This window comes from Panthera onca, chromosome D2 (genome assembly GCF_046562875.1).
Source record: "Panthera onca isolate mPanOnc1 chromosome D2, mPanOnc1 haplotype 2, whole genome shotgun sequence".
Taxonomy (NCBI): domain Eukaryota; kingdom Metazoa; phylum Chordata; class Mammalia; order Carnivora; family Felidae; genus Panthera; species Panthera onca.
The window spans coordinates 32,628,643-32,645,269 of record NC_138349.1 but is presented as its reverse complement, the minus strand read 5'-3'; the positions used below and the strand labels follow the sequence as shown (position 1 = coordinate 32,645,269).

At 38.9% G+C, this 16,627-nt stretch overlaps 2 protein-coding genes and 1 long non-coding RNA gene across 14 annotated transcripts in view; 1 reads left to right on the top strand and 2 right to left on the bottom strand.

The window, feature by feature from the left end:
* Window positions 1-212: 212 nt before the first annotated feature.
* Window positions 213-11,445, bottom strand: LOC132685076 (uncharacterized). The gene is made up of 4 exons (XM_078434097.2): window positions 11,441-11,445; window positions 11,145-11,397; window positions 946-1,080; window positions 213-602 (listed from the first exon to the last, which is right to left on the bottom strand). The coding sequence occupies exons 1-4, from the start codon at window positions 11,443-11,445 to the stop codon at window positions 561-563; spliced, it is 435 nt and encodes a 144-aa protein (XP_078290223.2). The 3' UTR covers window positions 213-560.
* Window positions 5,140-7,453, bottom strand: LOC144612752 (uncharacterized). The gene is made up of 2 exons (XR_013550536.2): window positions 7,181-7,453; window positions 5,140-6,787 (listed from the first exon to the last, which is right to left on the bottom strand). It is a non-coding gene; the product is annotated as an uncharacterized LOC144612752 (long non-coding RNA).
* The window catches only part of CC2D2B (coiled-coil and C2 domain containing 2B), a 93,230-nt gene continuing 87,971 nt past the window's right edge, over window positions 11,369-16,627 (top strand). For 6 of the 12 annotated variants that reach the window (XM_078434663.2, XM_078434673.2, XM_078434671.2 and 3 more), the window contains exons 1-2: window positions 11,369-11,568; window positions 15,699-15,763. In XM_078434663.2, coding sequence (XP_078290789.2) covers window positions 11,451-11,568; window positions 15,699-15,763 — 183 coding nt within the window. In that variant the 5' untranslated portion in view covers window positions 11,369-11,450. Of the gene's footprint in view, window positions 11,610-11,634; window positions 12,000-15,698; window positions 15,764-16,627 lie in introns of those variants that run through there. The other 6 variants (XM_078434669.2, XM_078434672.2, XM_078434666.2 and 3 more) reach the window with 3 other exon arrangements.

Here is a 16,627-nt window from a genome sequence, read left to right as displayed (position 1 = left end):
ATTCTTTAATAAGAAATATAAAATGCAATATAAATAAAAGTGTTTAAAAGTATACTTCATTTTAATGTTGTATCAGTCAAAATCTCTGCAAGTAAGAGATGGTGCAAAGTAGGGAACTACGAAGAGTTTAAGAAATTGACTGTATCCAAGGTATTATCATTTCAACGTGTAGTTAATATAAAAATCACTAACATTTGTTTTTTCACATTAAGTTTTGAAGCCCGCTGTTGTGCACTGCAGTTACAGCACATCTGAATGAGGACCAGCTATGTTTCAAGTGATCAACAGCCACGTATGACTAGTCACTACTCCACTGGACAGCACATGTCTAAAAATACGTTCAAGGCTTAAAAAGACACAGGCAAGAATCCTTTGTCTTTCTACTGAGGGGGGATTAAAAGAAACAGCTATAGACACTGTAGCATCTTGCTATTATTTATTATATATGAAGTTAAAACATTATTCTTAAACATCATTCTTCTTTAAGATCTCAGCTCAGAATTTCACTTTATTCCTCAGGTCTTGCTGCCTTTTTTTGTGAAGGCAGAGATGCCTGTTGTTCAGGCCAAGATGCCTGATGAAAGACCTTCGGGAAGTTTAATCTGGATTCAAAGATGACACAAGATAGTTTTGATGATTATATCCTATAATCAAATTGTAAATCTGAATATTAAAGGTTAGTTTCTTAATAGCTCACAAAGGTTACCACATTATTATATTAAAATTACTGTTAAAATATATTCTTATTTATCATCAGCTTTAAAGATGAGCTGAATTTCACCCAGATTGGTCTGGTCTCTCTCTGATTCAGGTTCTAATAATCATTATCTTGTTAAAACAGGACAGTTGCTTATAGTTAGTTGTGCTCGCTAACCATGATTCTTTTCAGTTTGTGTGAGTTTTATCTTTTAAACTTATAACAACCTTAAAGTTTGCATGGCTTACGACAGTAAGCCCATGTCCATGATTCTGCATGCCCATGGGTTGATTTTCATGTCCTTGGGTCTGCATATCAGCTGGGCAGCTCTCCTCCAGGCAGCTGGTCTGGTTCAGGCCTGCTCCAATGTATCTTGCATTCTCCTACGAGAAATGAATGGCAGGGACACAAGAGAGTAAGAGGAAACATGGGAGGCCTCTTATATAGCCTTGGCCAGGACAGGCCCCTGTCCCTTCCATTCACATTCTATTGACCACAGTAGGTCATGTGACCAAGCCCAACATGACAAGTTGGAGAAACACTGGGAGGAATGGCTAGGTCATAAGGCAAAGGACACAGATGATGGATCCCAATACACAGAGGAGTGAAGCAGGGGGCACAATGATTGAACCCACCACAGTGTCTCCTTAAACTAAAACATGAAGTGTGTTTTCTATAAATTATAGTCTACTTATCTTGTCAAGGAATATCCTTCTTTAAAAATGTCATTACTTTCAAGTAATTGACAATCAATCTGCCACTTCTTTCCACAGCCTCAATCAGGATGCTCTAGCAGCTTGCAAATTAGCCATATATTCCCAAATGGTAGATTTCCTAAAAGAACATGTGTCTATTTTCTTCATTTTATGTGTTTAGGACAATGTGTAGTTAACTACCCGAGTTTTTATTTGTACATGAACCTAATACAACTGAATATAATTGGTTTTTATCACAGGTATGATGGATTTTTTAGTAACGGGGAAAGGAGTACCTCCATGAACCTTCTCTTTAGAAAACTGGCATTTAAGACTATACATGTGACAGAAGCACTGCTATATCTTTTGCGTTTCTCTATTTAATTTTTTTAAGTTTATTTATTTATTTATTTTGAGAGAAAGAGAGAGAGAGCATGGAAGGGGCAGAGAGAGGGAATCCCAAGCAGACTTCACACCATCAGCACGGACCCCAATGAGGGGCTTGAGCCCATGAGCCGTGAGATCACGAACTGAGCAACTGAGCCACCCAGGCGCCCCTTGCATTTCTCTATTTAAAGTTTTTTTTAATGTTTATTTATTTTTGAAGGAGAGACAGAGGATGAGCAGGGGAAGAGGAGAGAGAGAGAGGGAGACACAGAATCCAAAGCAGGCTCCAGGCTCTGAGCTGTCAGCACAGAGCCCGACATGGAGCTTGAACTCACGAACTCACAAACCACGAGATCACGACCTGAGCCAAAGTCAGACGCTTAACTGACTGAGCCACCCAGGTGCCCCTACATTTCTCGATTTTAAATTTAAGTTGATACAGTAGTGGCATCACCCTCATCAGCACCTGAGTTGACTTTTTATTTTAATATCCCTATTGAATGTGTGTTGAAGAGCAAAGCTCACCAGAGAATATGGATCAGTCGATGACAAATGAGACACCGTCACCTAAGAAACAACATCATTCCTTATAATGAAGTTCTAAGAAGAAAGGGGAGGCAAGCCTTGAGAGCTAGGTAGGGAATGCTGTGACCTAAACCACACTGGTTCTCCTCCTAAACCTGCCCTGCCTGAATTGTATCATAATTTAAAGCCATGACTGCCTCAAGTAACCAGGATAAGAATCAGCTTCATCAACAGCACCTGCACACTTTGCCATGGCAACATTTTTCATTCTGATTCCCCTTTCCAATCTTATTATCACCCCAGTAAAGACCTGATACCAGGAATGGTGGTCATGTCTCCAGCCTATTAAAGCCAGAATAAGTTTTATAAAAAGCAGGTTTTGGATGCCTGGATGGCTCAGTTGGTGAAGTGTCTGACTCTTGATATCAATTCAGGTCATGATCTCGTGGTTCGTGGGATGGAACCCCATGCTAGGCTCAATGCTGACAACATGGAGCCTGCTTGGGATTTTCTCTCTCTCCCTCGGCCACTCCCCCCTTCAAAATAAATATATACATATATATTTAAAAAGGAGGTTTTATCACATTGCTTCCTAACAAAATTGCTGGTGGCTTTCCATTGCCTACAAAATAAGGTCAAACTCTCCAACAGACATTCAAGCTTTTTGATCCATGCCTATAAGCTCTTTCCAGGCTTACATCCCACTCCACCCCTCTGACATTACCTACACTCCAAATACGGTAGACTGCCTCTTCACCCAACACTGTTCAGGTTTTTGCTCAATTTGGAACAGCTTTGCCCCACTCTACCTTCAAAGCGCAGTTCAGATGCCTTCAGTGAAGTCTTTTTCACATCTCCAAGTCAGAATAAACTTCTTCCCTGTGCTAGGGCAGCCCTTTCCCTAGGCCTGCATTAGAATACATAGACCAGGGGCGCCTGGGTGGCTCAGTCGGTTGAGCATCTGACCTCGGCTCAGGTCATGATCTCGTGGTCTGTGAGTTCAAGCCCCGAGTTGGGCTCTGTGCTGACAGCTCAGAGCCTGGAGCCTGTCTCGGATTCTGTGTCTCCCTCGCTCGCCGCCCCTCCCCCACTCGTGCTCTGTCTCTCTGTCAAAAATAAATAAACATTAAAAAATAAAAATAAAAAAAAAAAAATAAAAGAACACTTAGACCATTCTATTTGTTCTATTTGGTGTCTGAGTTAAGCTCCTCAGGGGAAGATACGTGACTTCTTTCTTTCTGAAAAGTTGGCCTCAGAGGTATTTTAGCAGGAACTAAGGTAACAGTCCTAGTTAATCTCTATCTCCACTGCCAGGAAGTCTGGTCCATACCACTATTTCTGCTTCGGTATCCATATTTTTTAATCTTTGACATGATCTACGTCTTCCTCCAGCTTTTAAGGACCAGCTCAACTCCTGATTCTATGGTGGCGCCTCCTTGGATTACCTACATTGAATTTTTCCTTCTTGGACCATGCATTTAGTTTCTGTATAGCTCACCACACAGCAGCTGATTGCACATATTACTTAAGTAGAATTTTAAGGATTAGAATGCACCCTAAAAGTCATGCTTATTAAAATGTAATGTGTATGTAACTCACCTAAGAATTACTACTAATTTTTTTAAAGTTTTTATTTATTTTGAGGGAGACAGAGAGAGAGACAGAACGCGGGCATGAGCAGGAGAGGGGCAGAGAGAGAATCCCAAGCAGACTCTGGGCTGTTATCACAGAGCCTGACAACGGAGCTCCAACTTACAAACCACAAGATCACGACCTGAGCTGAAATCAAGAGTTGGCCGCTTAACAGCCTCAAGCCACCCAGATACCCCAAAATAGATATTAATTTTAATTAATCAAAAAATGATTGCATAGGTCTGCGGTGAGGCTGAGGTTCTCCATTTCCAACAAGCTGCCTGGTAATGCCACTACTTTAGCATTCCATGGAGTTCCTTCTGCTGACTCTCAGATAAGCGGTCATCTTCAGCCTGAATGCCATTTGGCAGCCTGTCCCAGTGGGCCAGCTCAAGTGCAATTTACAAAGCTTACTCTTTCTCTTACACAACATTCCCCAAGGGTTTCTTTTTGGGTCAGTTTTCCATGCCTCTGGAGATTTCTGTCTGCCTTGCTATCTGCCTTTGGGGAACAAATGCCTTGCACTCACTGAAGGCCCGGTGTGCCTTGGAGAGATTTCTCCCAGCTCTTCTGCCCTGTATCAACATTCATAGATCAAAATCCTTTTTGTCATGTCTGCATAATATTATCTATAGTGTTTTAGAATTTTAATATCCAGACCCCAATTAATGTACCTTTAGTCATTTTTAGTCTTGCTATTACAGAATCAAGAATGTTCGTGAGATAGTGAAGAGATGGTTTGTTGTAGGAAACAGAGAAGAGTATGATGAGAATGGGGCCAGATTAAATTGGACCTTGAAGAATATGGAAAGGAGTTTAGATGAAACACATTAAAAACAATGCAGAGGGCAGAGAGAACTGAAGATTTTTTTAGGAAGGACCTGGAATGGGTATGAAAATTACATTTAGGCACAACCGGTCAAAAAAGAATAAAAGAGACGAGCTGCTGAATAATCAGGTAAAAGACCTGGAGAATATGAGACACGTTATAGAAGAAAAAAATCTATAGGTTTTAGCCCTTGACCTGATATAGGATACCAGAAAGACAGAGACGACTCAAGGGATTTGAAGTTGACTGACAGGCTTAACAGTGGTGCTTTCAGGAGAAACAGGAAAGTTAAAGAGTTCGCTAATTTGTATTTTTGGGAAGGAGTGGTGTGGAAGTAAAGAAACGATGGTATGTTTGGTTACATGTATGTTGAAGTATGACATGGCAGCAAGATATCCAAGACAAAATGTCACCTAATCAGGGAAAAAAATGACAGATGACATCTTTGATGGCACCAATCCAATTGAACAAGGTTCAAGAGTTATTTTCCTCTACAACAAGGTTTTAGGGGAGCCTGGGTCACTCTGTTGATTAAGTGACTGTAGGAGGGGCCAACAGGAGGGGAAATGGGTACAAGGTTTCTTTTTGAGGGAAAGAAAATGATCTGGAATTGGTGGCAATGATTACACAACTCTATGAATATATTAAAAACCACTTCCCCATATACTTTAAAAGGGTGAATTTTATGGTATGTGAATTATATCTCAATATGTTAAAAAAGTAACTTAAAGACCAATGAAAGAAAAGGCTGAGTTAAATTGGGGGTCAGCATAAAAGACTCTGAACTATGTGCTCATATGTTCCCAATGTCAGAGCAAGTAGGAGAAAGCAAAGCTGCCACGCATCTGAGGTCATATAAAAACATGGCATGGGTTTCAAGTATTTTGAATTTTTTTTTTTTTTTTTTAGGAAGTACTACACAAAGGATATGACAAATTAGTAAAGGAGTGCTGATTTCGGGGGGAAGTACTAAAAAGTTATCCATCTTTATTTCTGGATTATTTTGGATTTGATTAAAAACAATTTTTTTTTATTAGTTTTCTTTATTTTTGAGAGGCAGAGAAAGACAGAATGTGAGTGGGGGAGGGGCAGAGAGAGAGGGAGACACAGAATCCGAAGCAGGGTCTAGGATCCCAGCTGTCAGCACAGAGCCCGATGCAGGGCCCGAACTCACAAACCGTGAGATCATGACCTGAGCTGAAGTCGGACGCTCAAACGACTGAGCCACCCAGGCGCCCCTGGATTTGTTTTTTAAATAGGTCAAAACCTAAAAACCAAAAATAACATTAGGATTAAAGATATTTTTGCTCAAAAAATTTAATCTTGTCAAATTTTTTTTCAATAAAATAAATTGAACCATTGAAAAATTAACTTGGCAAGAAAAATAAATGAAGTGTGCCATACACTACAACATAGGTCAATCTTAAAAACATTATGCTAAAGAAGCCAATCACCAAGGGCAGATACACCATTCCATCTACATGAAATGTCCCGAGCAGTCACATCTATGGAGACAGAAAGGGATTAGTGGTTGCCTGGGAGGTGGGGGTGGAAGCTAGGGGGAAAGAGGAGTGACTGCTACTGTGCTTGGGTTTGGGGGGAGGGAGGGGTGATGAAAATGTTCCAAAATTGTGGTAGCAGCTGCACAACATCACGAAGATACTAAAAACCACAGTTTACATTAACCAGGTGAATATGAATAGGTGAATTACACACCAATAAAGCTGTTATTTAAAAATTAATTCAAAATACTCCCTTCCACTAGAATGAGCAATTAATAATTACATGTGTGGAAACGTCTACTGTTACTTCCATAATGTCAAACATTTGCTGGAAACTTACAATTCACATATTTTTATGAAGAAAAGCATAACATTAAGTAAACATGGATTACATCATTCCCAATTCTTCTCCTTACATGATAAATAAGAAAATAATTTACATATTCCCTTTAAAGGTACTTTAAACACAATAAATTGTGTCCCAGGTAGAGGATGTCCAATTGGCATCACAGTGCTCCACCTGCAATGAAAATAACAATTATAATAAAAATAGTTTAATAACTCAAGATGATAAAGAAATTATTCTTTAATAAATAGGGCCTAATTTGTTGGTTAGTTGCTTTCTGAGTGCTATCATGTATGAAATTTTAATTTACTGCTTCATCCCTCAAAAAGAAAACACAAAAATAATGGAAGGTTTTACATATGTACAGCACTTCTACAGTGAATAAGGTAGTATACATTCCTGATGTAAACTTTCAATACCCAAAACAATATTTTGTCTTTGTTTTTCTTGGATAATAGGTAAAAGAAGGAAAATAGTTTATGAATTTTACATCATCATCACTGATTTATACTAAGTGGTAATATGTATTAAATGTAAGAATAATCGAAGTAAAACATGAAAACCTACAGTGTTTTAGTAAGCAGGAAACAAAGTCATTTCTTCAATATTATTTTGGAGATGACTTGTTTTAATTTCTGATTAATCTTGAATTAAGAAGTACAGTTCATTGGGGCGCCTGGGTGGCTCAGTCGGTTGAGTGTCTGACTTTGGCTCAGGTCATGATCTCGCGGTCTGTAGATTCAAGCCCCACATCGGGCTCTGGGCTGACAGCTCAGAGCCTGAAGCCTGGTTCAGATTCTGTGTCTCCCTCTCTCTCTGCCCCTCCCCCGCTCATGCTCGCTCGCTCTCTCTCTCTCTCTCTCTCTCTGTCAAAAATAAATAAACATTTGTGCTCGCTTCGGCAGCACATATACTAAAAATAAATAAACATTAAAAAATTTTTTTAAAAAGAAGTACAGTTCATTAACTTTAAACATCTTTATAACTTTTTATGAAAAACTAAGTAAAGAAATTGGTATTAAAAATAATTGTCATCTAATTATTTCCTGTTATTTTTTATGAATTCTAATTTTAACACATGAGTATTTCTTAAAATGAGCATTTTAATGCCCTGCTTACTTCTCCAGCTTCATTGCTGTTCCATTTTTCCTTCCCCAGTCTGGCTTCACCTGGTTTCCTTTCCTCAGTCCTCCCAATGTTCCATGCTATTCCTTCTGCCCTTCTCCCATGTTACCCCTTCAGTCATGCTCAGCTTGCAGCTCCTGTATCAGTTCTCAGGAAAGTGTCTGTCATCCATCCACCTATTCTCTTTAGACATACCTTTTACCTTCCTTCCTGGCACTTAACAGAGTTTGTAACTACACACATGATTATGTGAATTTTTTTTCTGACAAATCGTGGTTTCTCTCTTGACCATTAACTCTGTGAGAGTGACCATGTCTGTCTTTCTTCATAATACAGTGCCTGCCATACCACAGATACTCCATAAACATTAAATTAATATTGAATAAGTTTGGCTTCATAAAATCACTACCTAATGTACTGATTAGATGTGATTAACAGCTGACTTATCATTAGGAATAATGACTGTCAGAGGTAGTAAGATGACATTCAAATGCTGAAAGAAAAATTCTAGCCAACCAAGAAGTCTATATCTAGCAAAACTATCCTTCAAAAAGGAATGATTACTATGTTCCAGTAGTCCTTTGCTTTGCAAAAACAGAAATTTGATTTTGATAATTTATCTAGAATTGAAAAATACAGTTTCTCAAGTTTTTAAATACAATCCAAATGGCACCAAAATCCAACAAACCAATGATGTTGGATTAGGCTTCTTTCTCTTTAAAAATCAGAAAATAATTTCTATCAAAAGTAAATAAAAGGCCTCATCTCTAAATAAAAGGCCTCATTTTTAAGTAACTCATTAACTCTTAGATTTTTGCTTGTGACATTCCTAGAAGATCATTTCTTTGATGGAATTCTTCATTGTGGAATAAGATACCCATGAACAGTTATGACATTTATTCTTTCCTCGATAGCATAACTCCACCATTATGAATGATATTCAATTATGACCATGATAATTCTATATAAACATGTTCATCTTTGGTTTTGACATCCAGTTGGAAGCTGTTCTTTTAGCATTAACTATACAAGGAAACCATATGAAAGGAATTTTAGATCATCTGCTAATATTGCAAACAGTACTATAACATGCACTTTTTTCAATTCATTTATTTCCACAACTAATGTTTCCACAATAACATAAATGATGGAATCGAAATAAACTGGTGCTTCATTTGAATTATCTAGTCAGCTACTTTTTTAAAAAAAGTGAGTCTACATACATTCCCAATTTTTGCTTCTGGAATGCAATACTTTTGGGTTTCTGGTTTTCAGACAGATAAAATTTTATTGAGCTCCTAAAGAAGGCAGAAATCTTTAGCATACACTATACAAAAAAAAAAAAAAAAAAAAAAAAACAACTTGCTTACAGAATTCTTGGACACATTGTAAGATAAAAGGCAATTACCATTGCAAAATTAAACAATTTAAAAAAAGGTAGAGACTATATGGAGAAAAACTGTAGTGTTCTTAGCACTACTAACAGATCAAGAAGTTGTTAAGCTGTCAATCATTCAAGCTATGTGAATGGCTGAAAATACTAATTTAAGATTATAGAGGCAGGGACAGAAGGATGTTATAGACAATGTCTACTAGAAAAATCTTTCCACCTATTCAAATACTACTCTGTTGTCAATTTCATTTTTTTTTCAGGGACTTCTCCGCCCCCTCCCCCCCCCCCGGGCATACACAGCTATAGCTGTCCTTCTCATGGCGGACCCTCTGGTTTTGTGACAGCTCTGAAAAATGGGCAAATGAGTGGAGGAAGACGTAGTATAGGACTGAGAATCACAGTTATTTTGAATATGAATGTAGTGGCTTGAGATGGAAAAATCCTCAGTGTGATTACTTTGTCACAACATGTATAAAACCCATCAGGGCTTTTACAGCGATGCACAGAATTTTACTTGGAAAAAAGACTGGATGCAAAGTATAATCACCAGGAGTTGCTGTTATAACAGAGGACAGTTTCTCAAAGAAAAAAATAAGGCAGAGAGTTTAATTAAATTGTATTCTAATTGGATCAAATAAACAGCACATTTCTGAAAAACTCATGTTAAAATATTCTATAATTTAAAAGGGCAATTGTACATTTTTAAATTGTTTTCTAAATCTATCCCAATTAGAGTATCTCTCATCTGTAGCCCTACGTATTTCTTCTCTTTCTTAAAAAACAAAATAAAACAAAACAAAAAACTTTGGGAAGAGGGGTCACTGGAAGGTAAAAGTAAGTCTATACCTCCAGACAAGAAAACTGCTGTCTTAGAGTTACTGCTACTAGTTTGTTTAGAGGCTTTAGTTTACAAAGCACTTTCACTGTCACATTTCACCATAATCCCAGGTGGGAGGTAGGACACTGAAAACTATGATCACCCAGGCTGTTCAGATGCTAAAACTACAACTCACCAAGTGAAGGGCCTCTAAGCATATTTAAGTGGAGTCATCTTATGAGGTTCATAATAGGGCAGGTAACCACCCTTTTTGACAAAACAGTCCTTCACAGCACCGCCTCGCTGCACTCAATATGACGTTTTATTCTGGAAACAAGTAATATAATAAACTTCAGTTCTTTCCTCCCATTTACCCTTTACAGCTGGAGTTACAAATTCAAATGCCAGGCAGGCTGACATACCTAAGTAAGACATGTCCCAAATAAAGATATGATTTAAAAAAAAAAAAAATCAACGAAACTAAGTCTCGGTGCTGCAGAGGCTACAGGGGGATGGGACACTTGGACTGAAGAACCGGAGAGGCTTACTCCTCACAGGGAAGACCCTGCAAATCACGGACTATTGCCATGTACAGATCTGGTTTCCTACATCTGATTTTTCAAGAAATCTTGATTTTCATGTGAAGTTCCTGATAATGACAGCAACTTAACAAAATTAAAATAAAATAAAAATAACTTAAGTACTTTGGAAGTGAGATTGGGACTACTAAACTGAGATATCTGCTAGACCAATACTATTTCCCTTTAAACCTGAAAATATTTAAGTCTGATATATATATGTATATATGTGTGTGTGTATATATATATACATACATATACGTGTGTGTGTATATATAGATACAGATATAGATATAGATATAGATATAGATATATAGATATTTTTTTAATCCCCCTAAACTACAAACTGTCCAGTATTAGATCTCAAATCCTACACTGCTCCTTTTAGCCTGTTGTATATTCAGGCCAATATACTTCATAACACTTAGGTGTAGTTATAATACATCTCAGTAAATACACGCTATCAGCGCCCCCATCCGCGCCATCCGCCGCGCACACCGGCGGGAGGCCACTCGACGCACGTTGACTTTGGACAAGCGGTCTCGCGCGCACGTCCCCCAGGACTCCGGTTGTCGCTGCGGACCCGTGCGCGCCGGGAAGCTCGCGGCAGGTACTCACCCGTTGGGGATACGGTTCTTCACCATGACGAGAGAAGTTCGGGGCTCCCACGCGCCAGGACAACCAGCTCTCAGGCTCCTTCCAGAACAGACCCTCAGGCAGCTGCGGCCACCGGGGCGCGCACTCAGCCCGCAGGTGATCAAAGCCGGCGTTCCTGCAGGAACTATAAGCCAGGGCAGGAGTGACAGACTCCGACGCCTCAATTCGAGTCACAAGCCCAGGCTGCGCGTGAACAGACGTAGCGCACCGAAAACTCCCGAAGGCTCCCGAAGGCGCACGCTCTACCCCTCACGAGCCGCATCGCGCATGCTCCTGGACCGCCTTGACGTCAGTGCCAGAGGAGCGAGCGCTGGGCAGGCGGCGGGCGCGGTGGTCGGGATCCGTGCTGGGCGGTTGGTGACATTCCCAGAGTCCGCAATAAATGGTGCGTCCTCGTAACATAACAAGAGTGCACTCTCCATCCAGGTGAATGTCATACTGCCTGTTAAAGCCCCGTGGACCCCACTATCTTGTCTGTTGGAGTCCTGCTCTGTGGGCAAAACCAGCGGCGGCCCCCAGTAACCAGAGACCTGCACAGGCCGCTAGAAACTTGTAGTTCCCAGAACCTGGCCGACCTGTCAATCATGCCCTTTGGGAGTTGGGAGGGTTGAGAAACACTCCCATTTTCCAGCATTCGGGAGTCGAGCTTGATTTGCAGCAAATCCAAGACCATGTTATTTATTGTCTACTGTGTGCTGAACATCTTGTTAGGATTGGTGGCGGACGGATGAGTTCGTACCCCAGCTCTCATCCTCACGTTATGGTAGGCAGAAAGCTGAACTTGCAAAGTAGGATGTAAGAAGAAAAAGTGCAATCGTAAGTGCTCTTCAAGGTCACAGAAGGGTCAGAGTAACAATTTTCTGGAAGATGCGGGGTTTGAATTAGGCTTTGAGACGTGAAATGCTCTAGATTAGAGGAAAACTGCAAAAATCAAAGGATGGATGTGGCAGGGAGTGGCAAGAAGAGTGGTCAGGCTATAGTGGAAGGTGTATGTTGGAGAGTGGGAAGCAGGGCTTAGCCGGGGAGGCAGACCAAGTGGTCTTTTAGCCTCACTTTCAGAAAGGGCCCCTCGTTTTGACTTTCTCTCGGACTGAAACTCAAAGCACAGGCACTGCGATATGTTGTCAGTTTTAAATAAAAGACAACATCACAGGACTTACCTGTGTCCAGTTTCTGGACCTACTATTGCTCTATGAATTAGTACATTTTTTATAAATCCTGTAATTAACTTGGGAGTAGCAAAATTACATTATATTGTGTGTGTGTGTGTGTGTGTGTGTGTGTGTGTTATAAACTTTCAAAATATGCCATAGTTTTTGTAACCTGTTTTGGCATTATTCAGTTTTTATGTGCCTGAAGTCTCAAGGGAAGTGAACCCAAATCTTTCTTGACTTACAGGAGCAGCTTATGATGATTTGGGGGCTTAGTCCTGTGCAGTGGATGATTCCATTTTGATGCCTTTCCAAGACTTCTATATGAATTCACAGAAAATCTTTGTTAGGCCACTTGTTCCTAGTTTTTTCTTTTAGAAAATAAGATTATAGTTAACTAAAAGGTATTTGTTTTCAAATTTGTCAGGTAATGAAACACCTGGAAGCCAGGATGCTTTTTGTAACATCTTGTGAAATAATGCTGTTGTATTTAACCAATTGTAGAATTTTTTGTTAAATTCCACCTTTTCCACATCTTAGTAATAATATTTGCCATATATTTAATAAATTTTGATGTTGGCAAAATGCTATCCATTACCTTAATTGTATCATAACTTTGAGTGAGGTTTTATGTTTTTTGCATACCATCATAATGCAAATCAAAGAAGTCTGGGAAGGCATTATTTGAGAAACACTGCTCTACGGGAGTTCAAAAAGGGCTGATCAGACTCTGTGACAATCGATGAACTAAGATAGAGATAAAATTGGATTTGAGACTGAATTCAGTTCCGCTAAGGAAGGAAGATGGATTAATGCATTTGGAAAGATTTCCAAGAGCTGGGGGAGAACTAAAGGAAAAACAAACTTCTAGTTAGTTCATAATTAACCAAAGAAATAATACTAGATAACAGAATATGCATTTTGTGACCATTCCATATGCTAGAGTTTTTTTGTAATTTTATTCTGCTAACACTCCTGAAATCAAATGGCATGCGACAGAAGTAATCAAGGTGATTGAGTGTTAAATTTACAGACAACATAAAATTTCACTTCAGCAATCACCTTGGTGATAAAGGTGTAACTGGATAAATTGGCAGAACACAGAGATTTCTAAATGCTAAGCAAGTGGCATTTCTACACATAAATTGCCTTACGTTTGCTCTGGATTAGAAAAGAATGAATGAACTATTTGATTTTAATTCTCAGGTTTTGACTATGGACCTCCAGGTCATCTTATCCAAAAAAAAAAAAAAAAAAAAAAAGCTAATCCTCAATTTCCTTACCCTTTAGAAAGAGCTTTAACTGCAAGAATTGTAAATTAGCAATAATCTTGAAGAGAAGATTGGGTTTAACTGTTGGAGCCAATTTTTTTTAAATATGAAATTTATTGTCAAATTGGTTTCCATACAACACCCAATGCTCATCCCAACAGGTGCCCTCCTCAATGCCCATCACCCACCCTCCCCTCCCTCCCACCCCCCATCAACCCTCAGATTGTTCTCAGTTTTTAAGTCTCTTATTGGAGCCAATTTTTTAATAAAGAGGAGTGAATTGCCGTAAGAAGGTATGAGTCACAATTTTCCCTAAGGCAAATTTTCAAAAAGCAAATGCAGTTTTTTCCAGATCTTCAATTTTATCTAATATTTTGCCTATAATCATTTATTTATCTTATGGAATAATAAATGAACCAGGTTAGAAACATCACCAAGTCTGCAAAACAATATCTGGTTAAAAATTTCTCGTATGATAAGTTTTTTATTTGATTTATTGTAATTTAACTATCTGTAGGATGTGTTGTCGCTAATGTTTCCCCAAGCTTAGCAGATAAAATTTACAGGTGTAGGCATTGGTAAGCCAGATATTGATTTTAAGTTCATTTTAGATGTTCTTGCAGAATGCAAAGTAAGTTAAAAATTGTTTTCCTGACATCATATTCCTGTTGTGCCTAATTTAGGTACGTTGTTAGGAAGAATTTTAAAGATGCTTTAAAGAGTCTTAAATCTATTTCCTAAATGTCTATTTACTGATTAAACAAAGAATTTTGCTAATTTAGACTTCTCTTTTGTTCTGTTCTCTTCTATACAGTATTTTTATTTATTTTTCATTTAAAAAAATTTTTTTTTAATGTTTGTTTATTTTTGAGACAGAGAGACAGAGCATGAACGGGGGAGGGTCAGAGAGAGAGGGAGACACAGAATCTGAAGCAGGCTCCAGGCTCTGAGCTGTCAGCACAGAGCCCGACGCGGAGCTCTAACTCACGGACCGTGAGATCATGACCTGAGCTGAAGTCGGACGCTTAACTGACTGAGCCACCCAGGCGCCCCAGTATTTTAATTTTTTTATTTTTATACAGTATTTTTAATCATCTTCTGGATGTCTCACCTGAATGTCCTATAAACATCCATTAGTAACACCCAAAAATTGAACATATTGATTCCCTACTCCACCTTCATTCCTGCATTGACAATACTTGAAATGATACTTCTTCTCGATGACTAAAACCAAACACCTAGAGTCCTTGATTCTTCCCTCACTTTGTCCTATGTTTAATTGCTCATGAGATCTTGTGACTTATACCTTTTAAATGAATCTTTCTCCACCCTCCATTCCCACTTCCATTTTTTTTTAGAGAGAGAGAGACTAAGAGAGAGAGAGAGAGAGAGAGAGAGAGAATCCCAAGCAGGCTCCATGCTCAGCAAGGGGCCCAACGTGGGGCTCTATCCCAAGATGGTGAGATCCAGACCTGAGCCAAAATCAAGAGTCAGACTCTTAACTGACTGAGCCACCCAGGAGCCCCACCCACGTCTATTTTTGATCCAGATCTCCAGTATCTCTCACCTCCACTATTATAATGGCCTCTTAACCAATCTCCCTGCCTCTGGTGAATATCTCCATGTTTAATCAGATATTTTTTCTCACTAAAGTTTTATAGTTTGGGAGGGTTCCCACATATTTTAATTGAAGTTATTCCTAGGTATTATGAAAATGTTTTTCTATTGCTATTATGAAAGTTTTTTTCTGTCATATTAATATACAGGGAAGCTATTAACTTTTATATACATGATCTTATATTCTGCCACTTAACTTTCTAATTGTGTCTAAACTTTTTGATTGAGTGTCCTGGGTTTTCTACATATAAAAACCTATCCTCTACAAACAATGATAACTTTTTCTTCTCTTTTCTAATAGTTATACCTCTTCTTTTACATGTCTTATTACATTAACCAGCATTTTTACTGCATATTAAAAGTGATGGCATATTTCTTTGTTTAGTTTCTAGTTAAATTTAAGTAGCATACTTTTAAATATCACATCATACTTTCAGTAATATGTCATCCTTAAGACTATTTTCTTATTTATTTAGAAAGTAGAAATGAAAGAACCATCATGAAAAAGATCTCAAAGAGGAGAGAAGATATGGAAAAAAAGGTAAGGGATTGATGGAGTTTATAAGGATCTTGATTATACTAATAGCCCAATTATAAATGTAGGATAATCCTGAACAATGTGATATATTTGGTTCTATATTCAAGTCATATAGTTCATGTGGAGACCACTTTCAGGCAAATAGGCTTGAGCAGTGAAACACAGACAGGCCCATCAGGCCACCGGCCTCAAAATATCCAGAGGCCTTAACTGAAGGGCTACTTACAACCAGGCACAGTTACCAAAAAAGGGGGAATTCCATTCATTGCCACACCTCTTCACCTTCCCTCTTTAAAAACAGCCCTCTCCCACTGCCTCAAGGCAAACAGCCTCTCCTCTACTGTCTTGTTCCCTGCCTCCTTGTGGGGAGTCAGTAAACTTCTAGCTCCTTTGTTCTGCCCCAGGTGAATTCTTTCACCTTTTGCATCACTGTTTTATCCCTGTTTTATCCCTGCCTTCTAGTGGGAAGTTACAGAGAAATGTGCAGAACCCTGAAATGCTGGATGAGTTTATTAGGAATTAAAGGGAGACCTCTGTCAGTCACTTGCCAAAGTTGATATTCCATCCCACCTTGAAGGATTGCTGTTCCTTGGTCAAGAGTAGAATTAGGTATTTTTAATTGTGTTGAGGAAGATACTACAGGTTTAATAAAAACAGAACATCTTAGTTTATGTTGGCCTCATTCAGTAGTTCTTTAAAAAAAATTTTTTTAATGTTTATTTTTGAGAGAGAGAGAGAGAGAGAGAGAGAGACAGAGTGCAAGCAGGGGAGGGGCAGAGAGAGAGGGAGACCCAGAATCCCAAACAGGCTCCAGGCTCTGAGCCTTCAGCCAGAGCCTGAAGCGGGGCTCGAATTCACAAACTGTGA